Genomic DNA, 27,656 nt, shown 5'->3' on the forward strand with positions numbered 1-27,656 from the left:
TTAGTAATTTCCAAATTTACACTTTTCCTGCATTACAAAAAGAACTCTTTTCAGTCTTCTTTCTAAAGCAACATAAAAAGTCATTGAGATAAATCAAGATTATGTAGGAGTAATTGAAAACAATGTGTAGGTATGCACACTGTATACTACAGCACAAGCTTCAAAATTCTATAGGTAAAACTGAAATTGATCCAAATGGCTAGAGACCCTTGAAAGGAACAAAAAAAAAAAAAAAAAATCAAACCCCAGATGAGGACAACTCTTGGAAACTAATACAGTTCAATTCTATGCCAGGAAGCAGGCTTTATAGAATTTTTCTGGCACCACAGGATAACAATGACAGGCAGTAATAACAACAACAACAATAATAGAAGTTTTTTACACTTAAAAGAAAAAAAAAAAGCAAGCTGCACAATTCTGTTCTTTGAATTTTCAACCAAAATTTAAGGGTTTGGTTCACTCTGGTAAAGAGATATTAATGTCCATGTCCATTAAAAAATAAATAAAAACATAACATTGGTCAGAAAAACTCCCTTGAAAACTCACTTCTGCTCCATTATGAATCATGTTGCTGAAGTCATTTTTCTCATTATTACTTTGGAAATCTAAGTACTAAAACCCTCAGAAAATTTTCAGAGGCTTGGCCAAACCAGAGTAAAAGTAAAGAAGCACAAAGTTCCATAATACAGAGTCAAGATGGGGTAGTAGGAAGAAAAAGGAGGGCTGAGACTATCCAGACAATACCTACACTTCAAATGCTAGGCCAGAGCTCTCCTCACACTGTTATCTCACTTTCCAAGAGGAACTACTATCTCAGGCAGAAGTATACTGCTACAGATCCGCGCCGGCTGTAGAATCAGTGTAATTATATTTCTCCAGCATCAAGCACAAGCTAATAAGTCCCATTAGTCCTAAACTGACTTCTATAAATGGCGCATCATTTGCGAGGATGTCACTGACCTGTCTTGGAAAACATATGCTTGCACAGCTTGTTCCTAGATGAGCTATTTTAAACTGACACTCGCTCCAGTTACCTGTAGAACGTAACCTCCATCCCAAGGACCTCACTGCAACCTGTACTAAACTTAAACCATGCCCCAAAGGTCTCAAAATCAGTTATATTTCTTTCGTAAGTACAATTCCTGGTTTGTTTGGGTTTTTCAGAGTTGTTTGGGTTTTTTGTTTTGAAAGGTGCCTAATATAAAGAAAGTAATCTATGTCACAAACAGAAGTATGGACATTAATTCCTCATGCACTTGATAGGAGAAGTAGCAGCTTAAAACACTACACTGAGACACCATACCTGATCATAAGACTGTTTCTGTTCCACTTTGGTTCAAAATAAAACAGATTCATTTAGATCTCTACTAGGATGAAATGAGAAAATCTGTTCAAACTAGTGACTACTAATGTTCACCAAATCAGCTACCATAACTTGGTGGGGAAGAGGCAGTTTTGAAAAGCAGGGGCAAAAATAACCTAAATCTTTATACTTTCTTCAAAAACAAACGTGTAAGGAAGCCAAGCATTGACAGTGGATTGATGTACGTATTTTACCAACATTAATCAAGAGTGTGTGGGATGTGAACACAGATTTATGCAAGCTCAGTGAAAAAACCCCAACCATTCTGCATCCCAGCTTTCACACCCCAAATGACAACAGCATAACTTTGTCATGTCAGAACTGCATCCATGTGGGAGACAGCAAATACACGTGCACACAGATATTTAAGTTCCAGTACATACTACAGCCCTTAACAGCAGATCAAAATTATAGTAGCTTAGTTATTAAATATGTTGACTGAGTACAGTCTCTGCACTGGTTTAATTTTTCCAAAAAGTTTTTCATTATTTAATTTTATGTCAGCAAAAGAAATTATGTTGCATTAGCTAGTGCATGCCCATGCTATTAATAAACTAGAACTTCCTTTGGCATCCCAAAGACCTTTGCAAGAATCCCTTACTGTATGTACCTTGTCCACTGGGCTAGACCCAAGAGAGTTACAGCAAAACCATTAACACTTTCAACTCAACAGACAAATGCTGAATCTTAAGTAAAAGGCAGCTTTGTCAAAGTGCTAGTTATTCAAGTTACAATGATAAAATCTGCTGTTTTCATAAGCCTAATGATCGTTTCAAATATTCAACTATCACTTGCTTTCATCAGCATTAGTTCAAAAGTCCCAAGAGAACCTTCCAGGCTAGACAAAACTTATGTACAAGTTTCTATCTATAAAAATGGCACAAACCCAAAACTATGGACATTTACAAGCTTTCTGTCAGAAGCGTATACAGAGCTCAGAGTGGAGAAATATTGCCTTATACATAATAAAAACAGCCAATTCACTCTGTTCAGAGCTAACACTCATTTGACATAAAAGATGCAGTCACAACAGCACAGAAACAGGCTCACACAATAGCCAGTGTCTGCCATTTAACAGGATACTGACATTTTACTGGGACCCTGAAAAAACACCAAGAGAGACATCTGAAATATACAGTACTCTCTAACTCTTCAAACAGATTTCTATTAAATGTGTGCGCGTGCATAGGCACATATATAAAATGCCTTATCTGACATTCATTCATCACCAACTATTTCATCTTTAGTTAGGAGTTTGTTTTTAACACAGTAAACAGGAACAAAGGAACAGTGGCTACAACTGCACAGAACTGCATTGCAAACAGCAAATAAATCCAACAAAACAATCCAAACTTTTTTTTCCCAAGCCTGGACAGATCAGGAAGTGTACTAAACATAAGGGCCACATCCCAGTCTCCCAAACCAAAAGCACCAGCATCTGTTGGTAACAGACATGGGGAGAGACTACTAAGAAGCCACCGTTTCAGGTAAGTTTCCTCCAATGCTTCTTCCTATTTGCACCCACAAATTCTGCATCATTTGCAAGTACCTTTGCCACGTTTAGCCATTAACAGTCTTCTACAAGCATCTTGAGTTCACTTCACACAGGTCTATGTCCCTACAGACAAGATAACTGCCAGACTTCATGCCATTCATAAAATCACTTCTGAACCATACACAGATTTCAATATGTTTTTATATACGGAGGGGAAAAAAGAAAGAAAAAAAAAAAAACTGATTTGCCTAAAAACCGTAAGTATCAGTAGGACTAGCCTGCATTAGAGCTAAGAAGTTGTAAAGCTGCTTTTTTTCTTCCCCACACACAGCAACAAAGGAGACTAGGAGCACAACTAGATTAGCTGCAAAGGGAAATTGAAGTGATTACATAATATTATGTGTAGCTATAAAATAAAACCAGAAAAAAAGTTCAAGACATTATTTACAAAACACGTATGAGAAGCAGCAGATTTAAAGAAACTGACAGAGGAAAAAAGCACTAATAAGGAAGTCACCCCGAAACCAAAACTCAGCACTGCTTTCCTCCATTTTTCAGAACAACAAAAAGAATGGTTTTTTGTTTCTTGGGGGGAGTGTGTGGGGGAGAATGTTGGTTTAGGTATCACAGTTTTTTCTTTTTAATATTTTTTGCCTAGCACCCTAGATTTCATAAAACAAACCGGTATTCATTTTTTTCTCTGCTTAATTAATACAATGTACTTATTCACTGTGTAAAAAAACTACTTAAGATATCAAAGTGTTATTAGGTGCAAGTTTCAAAACTGTTACAATGTTCCTTCTTCTCTCAAGGCAACATTCTATTGCACTTCACTGGTTAACATATCATTACCAAACAATAGATTTATTAATGAATTTAACAAAAAAAAAAAAAAAGTCTACTGATGTAATACCACTTACATTCTCAAGCACAGAATGAAAGAATTCCAGAGAGTAACTGAAAACTTAGCTATATTTTACTATCTTGATATTTGAAAGCACAGAGGAAAGAAAAAAGTAATAGTGTTACATATGTCAGATTTCCAGGAATACAGGTCTCACTCAGCTTGCATGTTTTTTCTTGCCAAGCTACTTTTCTAGGTCTTCTTTCTTTCCCATTCCAATCCTCCTTTTATTTTAATACAAAAAAAAAAAGCATTACATTTTATTGACAAATCGGAACAGTCATGTGTTATCTTCTCATGTTTGTAAACTTGAAAACCTCTTTTCTTCTTAACCGCTTTAAGAGCAAGCTAAATCCAACATGCTAGTAGCCAGCTACATGTGTTTACCTAAGTGCAAACAGTATCATACTTGGAATATATCGGCATCTACAGAGTTGAACAAGGGAACTGATTTTGTCAGTAACTTTTTGACAAGACATAGCACAAAAAGAGCAGAAAAACAGGAAACCAAACAGACCGAAGGAGGTTAAAACACTGACTGTAGCCCAGCTCTTTCATTAACTACCAGTGAATGCTGCATTACTGACTAAGCACTGCCATCTTCCCCTGCACTGTAAGGTCACAGTGTATTTGAAAAGGGAGGCCTAAATTTAATCAATTGGCTTCACTGCAGATCTTCCAAGACATTTATAATCACTCAGTAACATAAACCACCTTGACAAAAGATTCTAGTTCATAGTATAGCTTTCCCATGTTGCACTAGCAGGTAAACGTATAATTCATTTCTTTAAGCCATAACAGTAATAATGCTCTCACTTGATACCTTATTAATTTTATTTGTTTTCTCTAACCCCTAGTTCAAGGTTATATTCTAAGCAGATCTGCAAGCAACCACCTACTCAGATGAAGTGTGAAGACTACATAACTTGCCTTACTGATTCGAACTGTAAATCTTTGAAAGGGTCTCCAATACATACAGCATAGGAATACTGAAAAATTCTGAACATGAATTTTATCTGTTTCTTATTTCTGCTTTATAACCCTATGTTTTCAGATGAGAACTCCGCCTACAAAGAAATCAAGTAGCAAAAAGCCAACTCAAATGCTGTGTTCTAAACACATTAAAAGTTAATTTTTCTCAAATGAAGTCCCTTCCTACAATAAGGAAAGAAGCAGTCCAACGAGGAAAAGGAAAGGCACATCAACATGGCTGGGCAAAAAGCAAAGTCCACTGCCAAGTAACAAACCTTAATAAATTCAGAATATGTACTAGAGTGAGAGTACTCAATATGCACTGGAAAAATTAGCTATTCCAAACAGTGAAAACCTACAGTTTCACATTTTAAATTCTGCAAGATAAAGTCTTACTAAACAAGATTAGAGAGCTTTATGTAAAAAACAAAAAAACAAAAAACCAAACTGTTTTCACCAAACAAGGGGGAAAAAATGTCTGAAAATTTCTCCTACTCCTTTAAGTCCAAAAGTAGCAGAATTACTGGATTCAAAGTTATTTTTATATCAGTGTATGAAACCATGTCTTCTCCATGAAGTAGGCATTTACTAACTGAATATGTATTTTACCATTTTCCCTATGTTTGTTTTGGTTTTGCACATAAATGATCCATATTTTGCAGAGCCTCACTACTGCAGACTAGCTACAGCTAGAGAATGAGATGTCCCTACAGTAACAATAAGAAAAGAAATCTTGTGTTTTTCCTATAAGCAACATCCACACATACTGTAGTACTATGGTAGTAATGCCCCACCCACTTACTTTTATCTAAGCAGACGGGTAGGTGTATCCAACTTTGGAAAAATGCAATTACTCATCTATACAGCTAACTAAATTAAATGTGCGATCACATAGCATATGACCTGACTGAAGTTATGAAAAATAGTTCTTCTCTTCCTACAATTTCTTCTTAAACTAGTTTCCAAAGAGAGACTTTGTCTGCTTATTTTGTCAACCATGGGGGTTTCTTCCCCCCCCCTCTTTTTTTCTTGTGAATTTGTTAAAAAATCCCGTCAGCTTATCAGTGGAGAAATAAATACCTCATACTTTTGGTATTATGGAAGAATTTCTGTTTTGAAAACGTGCATGTGCTACTTTAGAACAGCTGTGTTACTATCCACAAGAAAATACAGTAATACAAATCCACCAGCAGCAAGCAAGTAAAGAAGTTTTGTCCAACAAGTAGAAACAGCTCAAACAATCAGTTTCCCCAAAACACAGACGTTTACTGCTATTATAATGGAAATGGAAATTAGTCTCCCATTCAAAGAGAATTTTCCAAGTGTGGAATGAGTATCTAATGTCTTTGCTTCTCTTCTCTCCAGGCAACATCACCAAAAGACAGCAGTCAGTCACTACTGCAATTCAAAACTCCTAACTCACAGCAACTGCACTGTTGCTGCTGCTTGAGAAAACCAGAGATTCAAATGAGTGAAGCTGACTTCACTTGCTTCTCTTCAACTGTTTACTAGAAGTTTCTCCCTAAACAGCTCAGAGACCTAGATGAAAAAATCAGCACCCTAGACACATGAGCTTTCCGAGCGTGCTAGAACCACTTCATTCTCCTTTTCTACATACCAAAATAACTAGATAATTTATATAACATTACGGAAGACACATATATGAGATACGGAATGAAAAGAGCAAAAAGACTTGCAGCATGGAATGCTCAGTCACATACAAAGTTCTTGCTGTCTTGACACCATTACAGCTGGATACAAGCCCAGAATTAAGTCTTTAAATCATCCAGATGAAGAAGACAGGTGCTGTAAGAAGCTGTTGCCTTCACGAAACCATAATATTCTATCAAGTCTGAGGCCACTATACCATTATCTAAACAGCACAGCTAAAATTTTGAGCGTTTTGGGCGTAGCACCACAGAGTTGAGCAAAAAAAGTGATTATGACACAGTTTTGAATGGCTAAAACAATCGTATAAATACCTTCCATCTTTATTTCCCCACCGCCGCTGCAATACACATAATACGTAATAGCTGTATGGGAGCAAAGAAACACTAGGTTGCATTTCTCAACACCAGGCAAACATTATGAACAACTGAGCTTATCTTCACACTTTTGGTTTCTTTCGTTTTCTCTGAAAATGACATTTTTACAATGAATGCCACATTAGGACAGACCAACCTTGCTTTCTACATGTAGCAACCTCTTCTTTACACTGGGCCATTCCAATCCCTCTCCAGTAAACCTGACGATCTGCATTTGTTAACAAAGTAATTTATCCGTATGCAGTTAAAGATGGAATGCAAATTACAAATTACAGTTTAACTGGAGGAAGGAAGGCGTGAAGTCACAAAGCTAACTCCTAGGAACAGATCTGCAGCTCAAGGAAGATTTACACACTTACCACAGAGACAATACAAAAATCAGGAGATTTAAACTCTCATGCTTCAAATCACAGGCCCATTACCAACAGAAAAAAAGAAAAACACTCCTACAAAACTTTGCTCTGTAACCAACCCCTATACAACATCTCCTGTACCTTCTACTACAGCCCTATCAGTCAGTGCGTATAAGACAGGATCCTTTACTAACTGGACTGTCAATCTAATAGAGCTATTCATAAGTGCAAACCTAGCATACATAATTTTGCTTATCATTATCAGCCTCCTTATTCAGGATATAAGCATCTACAGAAAATAATCTGATTCCTAGAGTGTTTAAGTCAAACTATGCATGTAATATTCCTGCTGTTATATTATCAAATAATCTTGAAAGATTATCCTTAACCACTCTTAACAGGATCTCACGGAACAACAACGACGACAACGTGCTGTTTTTCAGATCACTCAGTGTTTTCTGCTTGAAACACCCTATTGTTTACAAAATTATTCCATACAACCATACCTTAAAACAATCACTATTTTTTTTCCAAAGGCACCTTTCTTCTATCCCTCTGAACAAAGCAGGACACAGTTTTGTTACTTCACTCTTTAAACAGCATTCAATGCACACCCAGGACATCAGACTTTACCAACAGCCAGTGAAACACAGGAACGGCTTCAGCATCCTCACTGGATACACTGTGGGACGCCCCAAATGGTAACCGATGCAAAGTGCTCATTAGAAACACCAGAGAAGAACAGTTCTCAGACAACCCACCAGGTAATGCCTTGTAAACAAAATTCTTGCCAGTGAAATGGCAAATCACCTGATACATGTAAAATCGAGGTCCAGATGTGAATTTAAGTAAGCCTATAAACAATGAGGCAACAGTTAAGATTCCAATATGGAAATTAAAAATCTTAAGTTATAAATACATACTAAGCAAATACTTTAAATTCCCAGTGGTTTTGCTGCAAGTTAAAATATTTTGAAGAGCTTTAATTCTGCAACACGATTTGTATCTGATTAGAGAGATACAGCCCATGTTTCCTCTCTGTATAGAAATTCAAAAAGTCACAGCAATGCTGACCTTTACACTCTGAGTTCCCACTAACAGTAAGAAAATGATTTGCAAGCACACGTCAAATATATACACATACATAACCTTACTGGGAAAAGAGCTTACGTACGTTTTCAGAGGTTATGTGAAGCACAAAAGACAATTTAACAAAACTTGACATTGGCTCCTTTTCCTAGCAAAACAAAGTCTAAGTCTTTCTATAGACCTCTAAAAAGAACAAGAAACACTTGTAACACAAATTGCCTGTCAGCTTGTTTACTCTTTAGATTAGCAGGAATTAAACCAAACACAAATATATTTAACAGGCATCCTTTTATACGGGAGAACAAGATACCTAAAAATGTACCCGAGAATCTCCGTACTTCGTAAGCAAAGATTTAAAAATCAAAATTGGTCCTTCGGAAAACCTGTCCTGTGAGAAGCATCTTCATTCAATAAATGTTCTCACATCCTTTAATATTTAAAAAGCCTTTTTCCAGCTAGGTGGTCTCCCACAGAGACAAACGGGCTGCAGAAGCGTTACAGGCACCCGCGTCTCCCTTACTACCTGAGACAGGACAGGAAGATCTTCGCACATGTCCCGCTCCCCTTCCTCCCCACCCCAGCTTTCTGGCACCGAGAGGGCAAGAAGCAGAAGGGCTTTTGTTGCTAGATGCAAGCCTCTCCAGCCTGCCCTCCAGCCCAGCCCCAGCCGTGACTCCCCTCCTCCACACACCGAGCCCCCCCCCCGCCACCCCCCACTCCCTCTCTCCTCCCCTGGGCCCAGACTCACCGGATAACGGGGCTGTAGGGGCTCCGCGACCGGCGCCAACTGCTGTAGGGGCTGGGTGACACATCCCCGCCGCGCTCGTAGGAGCTGTGCCGGCTGTAGCTGGGGGAGCGGCGGCGGCTGTAGGGGCTGAGGGGCGAGCGGCCGCCCACCGGGCTGAGCGACTTGCGGCTCCGCTGGCTCTGCGAGGAGCGGTGCAGCGGGGGGCTGTCATCCCGGCCGGGGCTGGGCGACGAGCGCTGTCGCCGGTAGGCCTTGGGCTCGGGCTTGTCGTCTCGGTAGGCCTTCGGCGGGTCCTTGTAAGCCGACGGTGGCTCCTTGGCCGCTTTAGTCCGGCTCCGGTGCGCTTTGCTCTCCCGCTCTTTCCTGCCGCTGCCGGGCGAGGCGAGGGAGCCCTTCCTGCGGCCGTCGCTGCCGCCACCGCTGCTGCTGCTGCTCTTGAGTCCCTCCCGGTCCTGGCCCCCGGTGTGATTGTGGCGGCTGCGGGACTTGGAAGAGGACGAGGAGGCCTCGGGTCCCCCGCGGCCCGCCGCCCCCTCCTGCTGCGCCTTCTCCTCCCCCCGCCGGCGGTGCTCCCGGTGCCGCTCCTTGGAGCGGCCGCTGCTGCCGCGGTGCTCCCGGCGGGACCGGCCGCTCCGCTCCGCCTCGCCCCTCTGGCGCTGGGTCCCGCCGCCACCGCCCGAGGAGGAGGCCGGGCTCCCCCCGCCGCTGCCCGCGCCGCCGCCGGCCGCGCCGCCGCCCACCAGCCCTTCGGACTGGGAGCTCACGTCGTCGTACTCCTCCACCAGAGTGCTCAGCCCCCCGCTACCGCGCCGCTTCTCCGCCTCCTGGGTCCCACCGCCGCCGCCGCCGCCGCGGCCCCGCCGCCGCTTGTGCCGGGAGCCCGAGCGCCGCTTGCCCCGCGGCCGCTTCCGCTCCCCCCCGTCCCCGCAGCAGGAGGAGGCGCCGGTGGCCGCCAGGAAGAGCAGGGACTGCGGCGGCAGCGGCGGCTGCAGGAGCGGGGGCTGCAGGAGGGGCGGCTGCAGGAGCGGGAAGAGCAGCGGGTGAGGGGCCGGCGGCGGGGGGGGAGGCTGCGGCTGGGCCGCGAAGCGCTTCCGTCTCCGGTGATGCAGCCGCTTCTTGTCGGCCGCCGCCTCCACCGCCGAGCTGCTGCTGCTACCGCCGCCGCCGCTCCCCCAGCCCCGGCTTCCCCCGCTCCCGCCGGCCGCCGCGTCCGAGGTGCTCGGCATCGAGCTCACTCACGGCCGAGGACGAGGACGCGGCCTAGGGAATCCGCCGCCGCCGCCGCCGCTGCCGCCGCCCTCAGGGCGCTGCCGGCGCCATGGAGACCCGGCGCCGCGCAGACACACGGGGACACCCGCCGGCCGGTCCCGACCGGGGCCTCCCTCGCTCCCTCGCTTCCCGGCCGGCTGCCGGGCCCGGCCCGCCTCGCAGCCCGCCCGGCCGCGCCGCCTCACATGGGGCCACGCCGCCACATAGGGGGTCGCGCCGCCCGCGCTTGGGGCCGCCGCCGGGGCTGGGGGCGGGCGCTGGCCGGCACGGCGGCGGGAGCCTCCCGCGGGCACGGCGCGGCCTCCCGCAACGCGGAAGTGTCTCCTGGCGGCGGCCTCCTCACTCCATCCCGGGCCGCGGCTGCCTCGTCCGGCACCGGGCGGCGCTGCGCCGGGGGGACGACGACGGTGATCTGCGGAGGCCGGGAGCGGACAGCGGGGCCGCCGCCGCCGCCGCCTCCTCCTCCTCCTCCTCCTCCCTCACCCGCTCCCCGGCCGGGCGGCGGGGTCAGGCCGTGCCGGGCCGCCTCCGAGGGAGGGGAGGGAGGTGTCCGAGGCGGCGCGCGGCCCTGCACCGGCCCCGAGCCCGCTTACCCTGCCCGGCGGGTCCCAGGTGCCCGGTCCCGAGTCGCCGGCGGCCGGGAGCGCTCGCGCGGCCTCCGCGCTGCGGGCGGGTGACACACGCATACACACGCACCGGGGGACACGGCCCGGCGGCGCGCGGCGCATGCGCGGGGCCGGCGGCGGAGGGGGGGCCGCGCCCCGCCAATGGCGCGCGGGGCTGCCACCCTCGCCCGCATGCCCGGAGCCGGGAGAGCCGCCCCGCTCTCGCGAGACCTCGCCCCTCCCCCGCCCCGGCGGCTCTCGCGAGAGCTCGCGTGTCGCGGTAACTGCACGGCCCTCGCCCCGCTGGGCGGAGGGAGGGGGCGCTTCCGGGCACGAGGGCCAAAGGTCGCTTCCGCCAGAGGGGCGCGGCGGTGCTGAGGGGATGTGGGCAGGGGCCGCCTGCCACGCCGGGGCTCCCTGGAGGCCGGAGCTGGAGCGGTGGGGGCCCTCGGGGAGGGCAGCGCCTCAGGCCGCGGGCGTCGCGGGCAGAGAGGCGGTGTTTCTCCGCTGAGGGATCGCGAATCTTGAGGCGCTTCTCCGCGGGGTATGCGGCGGAGGGCCGGCCTAGGGCCTCGGCACCCCCGCGTCTCTTCCACAGCGGGGAGCGCCGGCTGGCGCCTGCTCTCGCTGTGCGGGCGCGGCAGCCCAGCCCCTGGTGGCTGCCGCGGAAGAGCTCCGTTTAAAGTTTCTAACGCTCGAGCCGTGTGTACTATACTTATACATACCCATTACAGGTTTTATATATATTTATAAATACATAGCTAAACCACGAAATACTTTATTGTGGCTGCACACGTGCCCTGTTCAGGTCATATGCCTGAGCAGTGTAGCAGGAATTTTGTTCTGCCTTACCATACAAAGTGCGTTCACGTTTTCCTAGTGGCTTACAATTAAAAATGCCGTAGTGGAATCTAAATGGCCTGTAGAAACTACAGGAAAATGGCAGAAAAGCACCCAAGCTCAGCCTTTCTGCCTTCCCCTGATTTGCAGTGTTACTGTCCTAAGAGCTTTCCATGGCTGAAATCGGCATTAAAAGCATGAGAGCCTATAAAGCTCCAAGAATCGGCACCCTTTGGAAAACCTCTGAGCAGAATGCTGTGGCAGACAGAATACCGAGTTTGCAGGGGGATTTCTTCATTATATGAAGAAGGGAGGACAGCGGTGGTTTTAAACAAAACAAGGTATTTAAGGGTTTTGTGTATTACTTCTACACTGAAAGGTGTAATACAGGTCACCTGAGAAGACAAAATTCAGCAGAGGAGAGCTATTGAAATTTCCTTTAAAGGGAACTGTATTGGAAGAGAAAGATTGATTTCAGCTACAAATGTGTAGAAAGGCTTCTGCCACACGTGGTAAGAAGTAGCTCTAAACTCTCCACTAGCTAGCTAAAGCATAAATTCCTGTCCAATTAGTAATTTTCATATGAAGGATGTAATTTAATAGCAATGTTTTAATTCCATTTGGTAGCAAGTCTGTTTTGCTCTGCTCAATCCCAATGCGAGCAAATACCCAACTCGTGCCTGCCCAGCCTTACGTCCTACCATGCGGTGATAGCAGGAAGGGTATGTCCCTCTGAGGCCTCACATGAAATCTGGGGCCAGAGCAGAACTGCAGCAAGCAGAAATGCACGCCATCTTGAGATCTGCAGGTCGAAAAGTGATGGATGAAGACATTTCAAAGAAAGAGCCAAAGTATTCAGCTGCTGGCTTGTGTAAGCACAGTGGGACCACTAAAATGTCATTTATAAACTTCTCCCTTGAGTGAAATTGACTGAAAATTTAGTATTTATAGTATTCTAATAAAGTGTGGCAACTTGGGCCATAATCTGTAATTTTCAGTTGAGCCAATTCAGGTATAGGCTATCAGCTCACCAGAATTTACAGCACAGTTAAGTGAGCTGAGAGAACAATTACACATTTCATTTTCAGGCTCCTGTCTCAAATGTTTGGAGTCTGGAAGGGAAGCGAAAAAACATACAAACTCACAGGTGAAGGACAAAATTAATTTTTCCCTTAGATAAAGGCAGTGGGTTAAACACAAGGTTTAGTGATGCATGCAAGAAGATGTAAACAGACTGCAAAGAAGGGTTTCCTTCCTGCTAACAAACTGCTTGGTCATTGCTATCATTCACGATCAGCAGAGTTGCTAAAGACGTATTAAAAAGTGAACGTGTTTTGCAGTATGTTGTTTTCTCAGCGATTCAGTTAAGAGCAGCAGTAAGAGGAGACCTAATAAAATACCAAGTTCGCTAAAGTTGCCTAAAGTGTCCGACTATTTCATAATGCCTTGTTCACCATTTGAAAGCCTGTGTTGGTGGGAACTGCCCTAGCCTCGCAAAGATGTTTCTAGGTCACAGACACAGGAGTGGGATCAACTCCACGCGATCCTCTCTGCTAGAGCTCTCCCCACAGCTCACCTCTCTTTTTCCAGAGGGCAAAGAAAAAAATGCCTTTATTCAGTCTGAGGAACTTTCAAGAGATTGCAGGAATACAGGACTGGGGGGGGGGGAAAGCTCACTGCAGTTCCTTTTGTATGAATATCCGTCCGAGGTTATGAGCAGGGTGGGTGAATGTTAACACCCAGCTAGTTGCTGACAAAGCATGTGATAAACCGCTTTTATTTTTCCCCACAGTAACCAGCGCGCTACTGTCACGCCACCCTGCAGTAAGTTGAAGCGAATTTAAGTGCCGGTGCATGGTATTACTAAAGCAATTCAGACCAAGTATATCCTCTGATTGCTGTTAACAGCAAGGGGCATAAGACAGATTTAGGATTACCATCTCTGTATCCTTTGTTCTACTTTAAAAGTTGAATGCAGAGAATCTCATGTGAGCAGGTCTCCTCTGTGCTGCTTTGTTCCACAGAGCAACACCAGTAATTTCTTCACAAAATTAAGAATTTGCATAATTGCAAATCGGGTAAAACCAAATGGTATGCTACACATAGTATAATAAAGAGGTTTTTTGCTTTAGGAAGATCATGGGAGTTACACACTTTGTTCATTTACAGTATTCCTATGAAGTGGCCTGGTCACTCTAGGAGAAGTGAAGCCCTTCACCCTTCCCGGTTTACCCACTGTACTAACTACTATTAGTTCCCAATTGCCAAAGCAAATCCAGTGAATATATCGTGATCATCATTTAAACTGTTTTCAGAAGTGAGTACTGAACTGAAGGCTGATTTCTGTACCATGAAAGCTTATTTCTAGATGGGCAATGTTCTTCTCCGGTCTGACAGTGGAACCAGGAACAGGATAAAACTGGTTTCTCCATCCAATCAATATTGGCTGAAACACTCAGGGTATTCCACAGTAATACAGCAATTCCTTCCTGGAACAGCCCATAGACTAGGAGAGATGCTGGAGAGTTAATTCAATCCTTAGGATTGATCCTAAGGAACAGCCTTAATGTGAATCTTACTTTGTTTCCTCTTTCTTAACCCTGTGAAGCAGAGTGGTACCCTGGCCTCACCCAGCCTCAGGGCAGGGCCATATGGCACTTTGCCTGCCTTATGGTGGTTCTTTGACTACTTGGCATCAGCTATGAGAGTGGAGAATGGCTGCGCAAGGTATTAAGGGTTCAGTCAGACCTACTATGTCTCCTATAATTATGAATGCATGCTAAACTTTTGCAATGTTCAATATTACTCAGGATGCCTGTTATTTTGACTTGCTTTAGTCAAAATAGTCACTGGAAAAAAAACCCCACGCAATGCAATCGAGTGATAGCTGGGCCAACTTGAAATGGTGCTCCAGAAGGCAGTGTAGAAAAGCCTACGGCCAGGTGATTTTTCCTGGTTTTATTTTATGTAGGTCCTGATTATTAACTCAGGGGTGTAAGAACTCTTGCTGAGTAGAACCTGGGAGGAAATCACTCCTATTAAAAGGCATGCTTAACTCTGAACAGTAAAGCAATTTCATTGCTTCCTGAAAAAGAAATATTTTTTTGCTGTCTTACACTACTGAAACTAACTTCAATTTAGGGTGATTCAGGTTTCCTTCCAAACTTCTTGTCTTCTGATTTCAGACTCTTAATGAAGTCTCAAGCTCTTTCTTCCCCTTTTTCTGCCCTCTCTACCTTTTTCTTTTTCTTGATTTTATTGAATTTCATGACTGGAGCTGCCGCTCTGCTGCCTATACTTCAACTCAGCTTCTTGAGCTGATTTTGTTTCATTAGGTATATCTGCCATACCATCTTAAACGTCATCCTAAATGCTTTAAAAGCAGAATTTGTTGTCTTTCCTTAGCAATTTAATAGTCTTCTGGCCACCTTGCTATGTGATTGTTGTTAGCTAGCTTACTTACATACTAGTTATGTTTCTATGTAAAACATGACTTAAAAATAAACAAAACTAAAAAACCCCACCTCTTTTCCACTGTTGTATCTCAACTTCTTGAATCCCTCTAATGGTTTCTTCCCTTTTTCTAAACTCAAGCAATAGTATTCATCCTGTCCATCACCCGCTTCCAGCAAGCCTCCTTTTACAAGTGTGTTATTTCACTCCCCCTTCGTCTCTCTCTGTTTCAACTCACATTTCTTACAAACATTGTCATCAAAGCATTCATTACTTATTTCTGTAGTTATGCACACACACACATGCACTTTCCTTCAGGTTTTCTCTTAAGATGCATGCTGCGTGGAGAACAACTGCATTCATTTTTTCTCTTCTTTAATGATGTCCCATCAGATGGTGAACGAAAGAGCCTGGTATGCTGGCCCACCTGCCATTTCAGGAGAGGAGGTCACTGTCCAAGAAGGATTACTCTGACCTAGACAACAATGCATTTATACTTTCTCAAACTGTGTTTATTTATGAACATGCTGTGCATCATGAAAATTCTGCACAACTTAGGGGTCAGTAGCAGCATACCTCATATCTTCCCCACTGTGTTAAGTGCCATACATCCCAGACTTCATCTGTGGCTATTGTGGAATAGCTTATCTTTCCATAGAGGCCTGGAGGCTGTTCTCAGCTTTGCTGATATCCTTTGCTGCTCATTGTGTATGTGAATATTCTGCAACTTTGAAGAGGTTCTCCAGTGTGTGTTGTGGCACACACAGAAGCACACTCAGCAAAACAAGTACATCATCAGGCTTCTGGCACATTAAAAAAACAAAAACAAAACCCAGAATGCCAACAACCCTACATCACAGAGGCAGTTGTAGAGACTGTGGATAATTACACGGGACAGATCTGGACAATTCAACACAAGCTGCAATTTCCAATTTACTCTCAAGCATTCACTAGCATTTCTGGAGCAAGAATATATTATTTGAAAGAGTTGTGTGATTAGCAGTAGAGTGCTGGCATTTTCGCATGTGGAGCGAGCCTCATTACTTGTCAGAGAAGCTTCTTAACTAGAAGCTAAGCTGCTAATGACAGCGAGTTTACTCTGCCTGCAAATTGGCTACACCAGGTTATAGAAGGATTTGCCAACAGCAGTCATGTCAGTGTTGGCAGCGTTCAGCCATCAGGCGATGGCGGCATAGGATTTGACAGTGAAAACCTATAGAAATCCATGGGTTCCTGACATTACAAAGCAGACCCGAAGCAGATTCCTTTCAGAGTATGAAATCCTTCAGAAGCATGGAAGACATTGGTGGCATAGTGCCAACTGTTGGCTTCCCAAAGAGCCAGAAAATTTAAGAAGCATTACAACTTGTTTCCACAAGGCTTAGTGGGGAAGAGTAAATAGGAGGGAAATGAGCACCAGATTAGGTTAGAAGATACATTTTGGCAGTGGCACATGCAGTGGTGTGGGAACCAGTGCTCTGAAGCAGTCAGGTCTTGGTTGTTCCACCACAAGCTGAAATGCCATAGGAAGGGTATTTGCAGGTATCTCTTATCTTGCAAGGTATTATCATATGGTCAGCACATGAAAACAGTGGTAAACACTGGAGAAAAACACACTTGGAAAGGTGCAGCCAAAATAATATTGGCTCCAAAAGTGTTTGGATGCCAGCTCTAGAAAATGAGCCCTTAGGAAAGGACTTCCCTAGGAGCCATCCCAAGGAGGGAGCTTGGGCTAACACTTTGGTAGTTTTCAATTTTTTTTAAAACCTCAACTCATATTCTGTTTTTTACTCAAATACTTTGTTGGATCTGCAAAAGTGCATTAAGGCTCCCAAAAGTCTGTTCTGAGTGACTGTCCACCATCCTTAATGTAATACAATTGATAAAAATAGGTGCTGAGCTGGTCATGCACGAAGGAGGAGGCTATGTTACATGCTTCATGGGCAATGTTACCACTTCTTTTTTTGTTAAGGTTTTTGTTGTACTTTTTTCCTTCCTTTTTTAAAGTTTCTGTGTCCTGTCTTTGTCACCATGATGTGTAAAGACCTTAGCAACATCCTTCTGGTGCAGGACAAACTGTCAATCCATCAAGATAGAGAGAGCTAGGAAGAGTTTTCAGTAGCTTGAGGATCTTTATTTTTCAGCAGAATTCCTCAAGGCTTGTTTGTTGACCTGGCAGGGATTTTTCCTTAGGGTTGGTTTTTTTTGTTTGGTTGGGTTTTGGGGGGAGTGGTGGTGGGGAAAGGTGTCTGTTTTTCTTTTTCTCCTGTGCAGTAACATTTATCTAGCATTCTTTGAAGTTTTGTTTCCCATCTTCCAGTATCAACCTGCTTTTTCTCTTACAAACCCAATATCATTCTGCCAAGCACACAGAGAGCTAGAAATTAAAATTTCTTTGGTGTCTCTAATATCTGGCCTGAATTTAATTATCTCATTATCCTAGGGGGCTTGGGTTTTTTTAGTTAAGCGTGGAAGTCTTAGAAGACATCTTATTTTTACTCTCTGAAGTACTGTATGCATTCACATGTTTTCTAACCATTTTACAAAAACAGTCTGAGGCGTACATACACTGTCTTTTGTTTAGTTTTGAGGGGGTTTTGTTGCTACCTCTGCTATTTCTTGACTGCAGTTGTATTTGTATCTTGCCCTAAGATTGTCTAGTGACTAAAGTGCAATAATTCATGTTTCCCAAGGCACTGTGGAAGAGCTGGCTAGATTAAATATGTCAGTGCTTGTTCTTCCCAACCAGAAGAGTGTTTTTATGAACCGGGAACTCAGCCATTGGAAAAAAAACAAAGAAGGATAAAGACCTGTGTATTGGTTGATCAGGACACAAGTGGATTTACCACTGAAATGGGAAATGCAACCCATACACTAGAGAAGAGTTGAGAGAGATTAATGCTGCCTTTAAGTCACTGTTAAGACCATTGAGTCTGCCTCTGTGCTGGTCATTCTCATTCAGAGAAAGATGAATTCACAACAGGAGCAGAAAAGGCTATGAAGATCATCAGTGATACCAAGATCTTAATTTCAGGGGAGACTGGCAGAGCATGGTTAGTCTAGCATAACAAAGACAAGGAGGAAATCACACTGTTCTGTAAATTTAACTTGAGGGTAGGAAAGGAGATAAACTCCTAGAAAGAACAACTGTTTGCACAAAGAGACAGAGTTAGTGCAGACAGCTATAAACAAACTGTCAGTAAACACAGCCTCGAAATGTATGGGTTTTATTCATTAAAAGAATAGGGGTTTGGAGTCATCTGCTAGTAGAAGAAACCAAACTGAAATCCAGCAAGGGGTGGAGTTTGACCAATTTATGAAAGGGATTTCATTGTTTATGAAAGTGATGTAGTTGCCTGTGATAGTGGGAGCCTGAGCTTAGTGAAAAATAAGAACCTCTTCCATCATATGCCTTCATAGCTAATTAATTACTGTTAGGGTTTTGGCTTTTATAATAGTCTACTATTATGTGTACAAAACTTTGCACACTGGGATGGTGTTCAGACCTTCTGCTTGAGCAAAAAACTGAGGTAGGAGTCTGAAGCAGGCTACTTGAGAGAGAAAAAATTCACTGCTCTAGAATGGTCATCATTAGCCAAGATGACTCACCTTCACCCTTTTGCATCTAGAAGAAAAATGCTCCTAGTCCGCAACTGTCAGCAATTTTTCCATCTTCGAATATCAGGAGAAAAAGATCTCCCAAGGCTTTTCCTGTGGAATATGCATGTCTCTCTTAACATCTCTCCTTTAAATGGTCCTTTCAAAACAAACAAACAAAAATCTCTTCCATGCTTTAGTCGTCCATTTCCTTTCTTTGGGCTTCATTGATAACTAGCATCAAACCGAGCAGAGCTTTCTGGCTTTTCAGCCCATGAAACATCCCTTCTGAAGCAGGCTTATTGCCTGCTGATGGGAGACACTTGCACAATTGCCATGCTCCCCAGCTCCTTTGGGAAAGCAATCTATTAATTCTTCACAAAGCTGTCATGCTAGAACTTAAGTGGTTGATACCAACTTCATCCATCGACGAAGCGGTCTTAGCAATGGATGAAAAGGTATATGCTGCCCTCCACAAACTCAGAGTGCAGAGTTCTTTTGAAATTTTTAACTTCCCAGTTCACAAGTATTCAGAAAAATCACCCCACTTCTTAACTCAGGATGCATTTCCTCCGCTGACAGAGCCCTGCTCAGCTGTACCAAGACCTTGACTCACTCAAGGGTGCTGGAAACAGCTGAGGGAGCAGCAAAAAGCTTGCAGCTTCATGCGAATGCCTACTTTGAATTTCACACGAAATGCCTGGTCCCTAGAATAAGAAGGGCAGTGACTGGTTTGAAGCCGCAATAGCTCTCTATACAAATGCTTTGACAAATAGTTCTGCAGAAAATTTCCCTAGAGGTCAGCATAGCAAAGAACATGAAACCAGAATCTGAATTCGCACAAGTACTGCTGCTGCAAGAAATCAGTCATCCTCCAAGTGTGCTCATAGGCACTGCCTCTGAGCTGCTGCTCTTGGGACAGATCCCAATTCTAAAAGTAAACTAAAACCATTCATGCTCTTCCCCATTCAAAATTAGGGGGGAAAGCTAATGTTTTTAACAACTTGGTACTGCCTGGGAAGGTGATATGGTGATCCCACAGGTAAAGTAGAGAATTATGCCTCAAAAATTATGGGGATTAACTTTTCAGAGGTGCCAAACATTTGAAGGAGAGATCCTGTATGATGTGCAACAGGCTGCCTCACTGCTTTATCACGTTTTTTCCAATAATAAATGTGGGTAACAGCCTAGTTTTTCACATGAGCAAAACACATTTTGTTTTAAAAAAAATCCCTTCCCTTCATCTTCCCTTCCCTTCTCTTCTTCCCTTGTCATATTCCCTTCCCTTCCTTTCTCTTCTTCCCTTGTCATCTTCTTCCCACCTCCTCCTTTCCCTACCAGTACATGCTGAGGAAATATCTAATGACATTTCTACCCAGCCCTGCATTAGCAGAAGGCACTGAACACCCATAACCACGTCCCAGCCTAGGCATGGGCTCTGTCACGTTGTGAGAAGGAGGCATGTGCCTTCTGGTGGGGGTGAGAGCTGCGGATCATCTCAAGATAAGTGGACCATCCGCACAAATCTGCACAAAGCAAGTGTGAAGTGCAGTTTTTGAAAGTCTTCTGTGTTCATCCAGTTTAGCTGGGTTTCCACAGGGTAGCAACCCCCTGCATCTCTGACACTAGTGAGGCTCAGACATCAAGCCCTCAGTCTGAAGCAGGACATACTCCTCAACTAAAGGGTTGCAAACCTTTTGGAGGTGAGCAATACCTGTTCATTACCCCTGGATTTTATTTTTGCTCCTTGGACTCATTTTTAGAAGTGTCTGACCTGTTTCCTGTGCAAAAACATGCTAAAACACACAAGCCTGAGAACAACAGTACAACAGAGCACAAGACTTATGAGGAGTGGCTGAGGGAACTGGGGCTGTTTAGTCTAGAAAAGAGGAGGCTGAGGGGAGACCTTATTGCTCTCTACAACTACCTGAAAGGGGGTTGTAGTGAGGTGGGTGTTGGTCTCTTCTGTCAGGTGTCTGGAGATAGGACAAGAGGAAATGGCCTCAAGTTGAGGCAAGGGAGATTTAGGTTAGATATTAGGAAAATTTTTTTACTGAGAGGGTTGTCAAACATTGGAATGGGCTGCCCAGGGAAGTGGCTGATTCACCATCCCTGGAGGTATTCAAAAAGCGAGTGGACAGGGTACTCCAGGGCATGGTTTAGGGGGCATGGTTAATGGTTGGACTCGATGATCTTGAAGGTCTTTTCCAACCAAAACGATTCTATGATTCTATGATTCTAAAGTAGCAGCAGGAATACAGGCCAAGCAGTCCCAAGAAGCAGCAGCAGCAGAAGCAGGAGGTATATGGGACCATGGGGTACCAAAGTATGACATTTAGCGATGACAAGCATACTTTTTTGCCTTCCAAAACTTGCTCCGCTGCTGTGCTTCTTGGGCAGTGATGCTTGAAAAGCACTCTTGTGCCTGCCCTGCACTTGTATTGCACGCCGGGAGAGCTGAACAGCGGCAGCTCCTGATGGGGCAGCAAGCCTGGAGCCCTTCCAAGCACAGGCTGTTTTGCAGAAGCAAGAACCCCTGGGGAAATGGAGCCAAGGGAAGGGAAGAGCTCGCTCCCGCTACAGACTGGCACTGGGCAAGAGAGCCAGAGAGAGGCAGGGCACATGGAGGTGCAAGAGCAGCAGGCAAGGACCTAGCCGAAAGGGCCCAGAGGAGCCCTGACAAGGGGCTGTGCTCAGTGCTGCAGAGGAAGGCAAAAAACCCCCAGGGACACTTGCTAGCCCACCATGGGGGAAAAAAAAGCCTTCCTCCCCCCAGCTGCAGGGCACGAGAGGCCATCTTCATGGTGCACGAGCAGCAGGCAGTAACCTAGCCAAAATGGACTGGAGGAGCCCTGACAAGTGGTCATGCTCAGTGCTGCAGAGGAAGGCAAAAAACCCCCAGGGACCAGTGCCAATCTGCCCCGGGGGAAAATTCCTTCCTGACCCCAGAGCTGGCAATCGGCTATTCCCTGAGCACGTGAGCAAGACCTGCCTCCTCGTCCCACAGGCTGGTCACGCCTGCCAGAAGATGCCCAAGCCCTATTCTCCCTCAACTTGGAGCCATCTCAGGGGCTTCCAAGAGTGGCCAAATGCCCCCAGCCTGATCAACCTTGGGGGCAAGAATCCTTTCTGTGCCTTTGGGCCACCAGTGGCTGCTCCAAAGCACCTGGACCCCTGGCAACATCTCTGCATTGCATTTCTTACAGCTGCTGCCACTGGCTCTGCAGGTGATGAGGATGGTGAGCTCCACAGTGCTCCTCAAGAAGGCATTCCCTTGGTCTGGCCATTGCTTATCCAGCTGAAAAGGCCCGATAGCCTTGGGCACTGCCAGGGCTTGGTGGTTCTTCTCATCTCCTGAGGGGCTTGCGTCTGTGCCCTGAAGATTGAAGCAGGGTTTCCATTCATCAGATGGGGTTTGAACGTGGCCCTGCCGGGAAATGGTGTTGCACTAGAGAACCTCCAGCAGCCTGGTCCAGCCTCCAGTCTTCCTCCCTCAGCCCCCTCCAAGTAATTCCACCAGCTCCTCAGGGACTTCCTCTCGGATGTCTTCGGGCTGTCTCCGGGCCATCTCTGGCAGCGGGGCACGGGAGGCTGCCCCTTTTATACTGCCCCGGGGCATTGTGACTGCTGCACTGCCGGGTGGTGGCACTGTGACACCAGGGCCCCCCACGCGCAGCCCCTCCGCCCAGCGTCCTTCGGAGGAAGGCCTTTGGGGTGCTGGCCCCGGGGGCTGTCCCTGTGCCCAGGAGGCCCAGGGGGCTGTCCCTGCCCTTGGTGGCCATGCACTGGGCCAGCTGCTGGGTTTCCCTGACACCTCCTCTGCCACCCGGCTCCCAAGGACAAACCTGGTGCTGTTACTCTTCTCTCAGGCCATGGCAGAATTTGGACAATGCCCTTAAAACCATGCTTTAACTTTTGAGCAGCCCTGAAGTGGTCAGGCAGGTTGACTAGATGATCATTGTAGGTCCTTTCCAGCTGAATTATTCCTTCCCTTCTTCTCCCTACCTCCTCCTTTTTTTCTAGTGTCATAGGGGTGTGTTTTTGCTATCCTGTGGAAACCCAGCTAAACTGGATGAACAGAGACTTTCAAAAACCACGTCATACATGCTTTATGCAAATTTTTGCTGATGGTCAAAGAAATTAATAACAAATGTAACTGGCAGAAACAACTAACCTTGTGATTTCTTCTTGCCACTTCTTTCCTGAGTTTTCTTAAAAAATAATGACCAACTGTGATAAGCATTTCTGAGTACAGTAGGGACAATCTGGTTTTATTATGAAATGTTGAAATACTTGTGGGTTTAATCTCCTTTTTCACATTAAAGCTTCAAGATCTTACCATCAAAATAAAATATAATTTAAATTAAAAACATTCCCACATTTCCTTCTGAACTCCATAGTCATAAGGGTACTCATGTAAGTAGAGGATTATAAATCATAAAATAAACCTTATAGGAAGGAGCTTGCTCTACACCATGATTTCTTCTACGTGCTGATACTCTAGCAGACAGAAGCATTTAATGGACAAACTGCATTGTCCCATTTAGACTTGTGTATTGCCCTAGTGACGACCACAGCCATTCTTGAAGCAGGATGCAATATGTCCTGATCTCTTGTTGATGCAACAAAGGGAACCAGTATCAGAAGAGCAACTCCACAGTGGTCTCTGTGGATGGCTGCCCTCCGCGTAGGGCTGTGTGGCCTCGCTCATTAACACCCACAGTCTAGGCAGCTTGTCTATGGATATGGATATTTAGCATTTACGAAGTCTTTAGGACATCAATGAAAAATATCCATGTTGCATTGCAGATTTAAATCACGCTGCAAAACCAGAAGCAGTGTCACACCATTATTGTTATCTACTTTGTCTCACAAACAAAAAATACTACTCCTCATCTAACAGCACAGGGGCAGCCAAATTCTCCTAGCTTCCTTCATGTTAGATGCAGCATTAAGTCTGTCACAAGCAGCTGAGGGCAACTAGCACCTACCTCCTCAAGTCAGTTCTGGCACTCACAGGAGTTACAACCGCCCACAGCAAACTGCTATCCATAGACATGGTACATTATTTTTAACTGCTCTTTTGACACTTCCCTAGGCTATTTCAGTAAGCATTTTGGCATTTATCAAATAAAACATAAGGATTACTGTTTTAGGCTTATTCTTTAGAGATGACTAATATTTAACACATTAGTCTGGCAGCATTTCAGCCAACAGGTCTCCTACTTTGTTTCACTGAAAAAAACCAACCCTTATGTCTTAAGTTTTTCTTCACAAAACAAGCGAAAAGCAAAAATAACTGTACCAGAAGCATACCACGCATGCTGAGCTCAATTGAAGGCAAACACCAATTCATTACTTTCAGGACAGCTGTCAGTGCCTAAAATATAACACACAGACTGCTGGTTATCATCATGCCTCTACTCTTAGCCAGGACATCCATGAGGCACAAGCTCCATCTTACCACAAGATCCCCTCCTTTGTGCCTGGGACATTGACAACCAACAAGTTGTCATGGCATCAATCAAGAACAAGGTGGAAAACGGACAACTTCTAGCCTTCTCCACTCATAAGAAGCATGGGGGGGAAGAATAACTCCGCAATACCTTAAGATCCCAGATCCTCCTCCAGACCCTCAGCAGAAGAGTGCATGACTACTCTTATGGCTGCTGTGGTCTGTGGATGAGGGTTCTCCCAACCTGCCTCCAACCTCTTTTTACTCTACACTCACAGCACAAGCACAGGAGGCAGCATTAAAAACATCAGTGGCTTACAGGCTGTAATTATTTATTGCCCACCCCCTTTCAGGGAGGAATGAGAGTAAGCTCTGTCAAGAGGAAGGCAGAGGAGTGGAGAAAACATAGGTTGAACACTACTGCAGGTGCTACCTCACCTGTTGCTCAGACAGTAAGGAAATACCTGAAAATCAGTACTGATATTACCAGGAAGAGGAAACAAAGAGACAGTGTGTATCTGGTTTGCAGCTTGGCACTGTCAGTCCTGGGGGCCTCGCTGGCTATTTGTCCCACCTTGGTTTTGGCAGCAGGAGCATGCCCGTGCTTTGTTCCCATGTCTGGTGTGTGCAGTCTTGGTTCCCGCTCCTTGTCTTAGCTCCCAAAGCATTGCAAAGACCACCTGAGTTTCACCTGGGTTCTGGCCAGTTCCCGATTTCTCCCTTTGCCTGCCATGTGCTTCCTCAGATGCCCATGGATGATGGCTGCTTCCCATCAGGTGGTACAGAAATCAGCTTCCTCCATCTTCTCCTTGCTCTCCTGCCATAAATATGGTCAAATCCAAATAGAAATGGACAAGGAGAAAAAAATCTGATTGCCACCAAGGTCAATAAGTGAATAGATAAGTATTTCTAAATCAGTATTTCAGTATGTCTTCCCCCCCGCATTTGCAGCATAACAAACTGGTTCCTAAAGAATCTGTAATTAACCTCCAAACACTGCTCAAAGTCATGTATCCACAGGCACCCAGGCATGCCATCCACGATTACCTCAGTAGATGGATGTAGTTTTGCCTACCTCAATGCAGCTGCAGCCACCTTCCTAACAGACCTGATGCAGCAAAGGTGGCCTCAACACCTCACTTTATTAGCAAACAACAGATTTTGTTCCCAGACCTGGCAAGCCCCTTGCCATTCTGCTGGCTCACCTACCTCCATCTGTAAATATCAGGAGGGTGGCTATCCTCCGAATGTGCTTTGAAATGGGCACTGTATTGTCAGGTTATTACAAGAAGTGACCAAACTTTTCTTAAAATGTCAGGTATTAAAGAAAATTAAGCCTGCAACTAATGCCAAACCACTCAAGAACTGAGATTTCTGAAACCACAATTTACAGCATAAGGCATAGAAAAATGACTGAAACTATAATCCTAACAGACTACCTGCTACAGGCTTGCTTTTTTCCAAGAAAATTTCCAAACTGGTTCTCATAGAAAGAACTTTAATGGAATGTTATTAAACATGTATCCTCCTCCTCACCTCTGTTCAGCTAAGTACAAAGGAAACAGTGGAGTGATGAAGTACTTCCCAGTATTTGGACACTTTTAAGAGCATTCTGGAGTCTGCTTACCTTTAGCACACAGTTTTAGGTTGGAAACGATCCTTCCCCCATTCCTTATTTTGCAACACCATGTCATATTAATAAAGCAGAAAAGGGGCAAACGCCAGAATCCTGAATACTGTAGGACAGTGTTACACAAAGCAGAGCACAGACTCGAACAAGCACTAGTGCTGCAGAACTACAGTTCACCGTTACAGGTCTGCAATGCAACCAACACCACTTCTTTCCTTCTCTTCTCAGATTTGTATTACATTACTCAATTCCCAGGGGCTTTCAAGAATCTCCCACAGGTGTAAATTGTTCTAGAAATTATCTTTGTTTTACATGCAGAAATGATGTCCACATACACAGTGTAACACAATTATACACTTTCAAAGAGTCATGTGTTCCCATGCTATTGGGGTGCAGACAGGACCTCAGTTTTTAACACTTCAGAGTCCATTGGCAGGGGATGTCCTTGCAAAAGTTGAAAAGCATAATTAGATGCCATGGTTTGGAACCCAATCACTCAGGTTTTCAGAGACTCCCAACTTGACTGCTTTATGGTACATGTACAGCTTCATACACAGTCTTACCAGATCAGTAAAGAAAGTTGGCAATTGCCTTGCGTGAGGCAGAATGAGGCATCAAACAGGAGTGCTACGCCTGCTAATACTGTTACTGGCCCACTGAGTCAGCTGGCTAAATTCTGCCACTGTTGTTTGCATCTGTAAGACAGAAGAGTCTTCTGTAAAACTGGAACTGTCCCACTGAAATCCATAAACAACAGGTATCACATAGTAAGTGCTCTGGGAGTGTTAAATATTACTGAGCATGATATTAATCAAGAGGATGGTGGAAGCAAATCAATTTTTCCAACAACTTAAACTCTGGTATTTTTCCATTCTGCACAGAAGAAAAAAAGGTGGGAAAAAAAGACCCTAGCACACAGAAACCAAATTATATCTTCTGAATATTTTTGCAAAATGGATTGTACCAGTTAGATGGCTGATTAGATCCAGCCACGATCTCTTTGAAAATGAGAAGAGTCTTGGCATCTGTCTGATCCTGGGCAGATCTCAAGTGGTATACATTTCAGTATTTCTTTGACAATGAAGCTTAAACCAAAAATATTCCAGTCTGGTCAATGTATTTAGATCAAAGATTAGCCTACACTCCAGTACTAGCAACATTGACACCTTTCCTACCATTCAATTTTAGTAACAAGCTGAAGCTCCCACAAAAACATGCAAGGAGAGGCTTCTTTCATGAGTCATCTCTTCAAAACATACCCAGTCATTTAAGTTAAAATAACAGCCAAAAATTGGCAAGAGCAAGCCTGGAAAGAAATACAGTTTACGCACATGACTGACTATGCATCCATGTGGCTAGAAGAGCTGACGTGTCTGACAGTAATGGGAGGAAGTTTAGAAATTAAGATGCACTATTAGCTTTCCCTATTCAATTCTCAATTGACTTACCTTCTGATCCAGTTCTGGTACAGCTAAATGTATTATATGCATTCATGTAATACCAGCCATCTCTCAGCTGCTCTGTCTTTTGCATTGGACTATAATCATGTAGACAACATCTACCCTCTCAGACTCTGGAACCAGAGAATCATTGCAAAGCTTGGTGTCCCAAAAAGGAACCCAAGATTTTCAGTAAGCCTATTTCATATATTAATAGATAAAATATTTGGTTCCTGCAGTTGAATATAGTGACCACAAGGCTCAGATACAGAGTGTATTTTATTGTATTATGGTTGCCACTGGAATTGCCAGGGGGGTCTCTCTGCATGCTACTCTGATGCTAACAAGGTCTCTGTGAATGAGAAAGCACTTCCTGCACACCATGATGCTGTTGCAGAA

At 44.8% G+C, this 27,656-nt stretch overlaps 1 protein-coding gene across 7 annotated transcripts in view; it reads right to left on the bottom strand.

Annotated features, from left to right (window-relative positions):
- The window catches only part of CDK13 (cyclin dependent kinase 13), a 50,295-nt gene extending 39,314 nt beyond the window's left edge, over positions 1-10,981 (bottom strand). For 3 of the 7 annotated variants that reach the window (XM_052796024.1, XM_052796015.1, XM_052796005.1), the window contains exon 1: positions 8,970-10,345. In XM_052796024.1, the coding sequence (XP_052651984.1) occupies positions 8,970-10,195 (1,226 nt within the window). In that variant the 5' untranslated portion in view covers positions 10,196-10,345. Of the gene's footprint in view, positions 1-8,969; positions 10,346-10,831 lie in introns of those variants that run through there. The other 4 variants (XM_052796035.1, XM_052795987.1, XM_052795977.1 and 1 more) reach the window with 2 other exon arrangements.
- Positions 10,982-27,656: the final 16,675 nt, after the last annotated feature.

The sequence above is a fragment of the Harpia harpyja genome, chromosome 1 (genome assembly GCF_026419915.1).
Source record: "Harpia harpyja isolate bHarHar1 chromosome 1, bHarHar1 primary haplotype, whole genome shotgun sequence".
Taxonomy (NCBI): Eukaryota; Metazoa; Chordata; class Aves; order Accipitriformes; family Accipitridae; genus Harpia; species Harpia harpyja.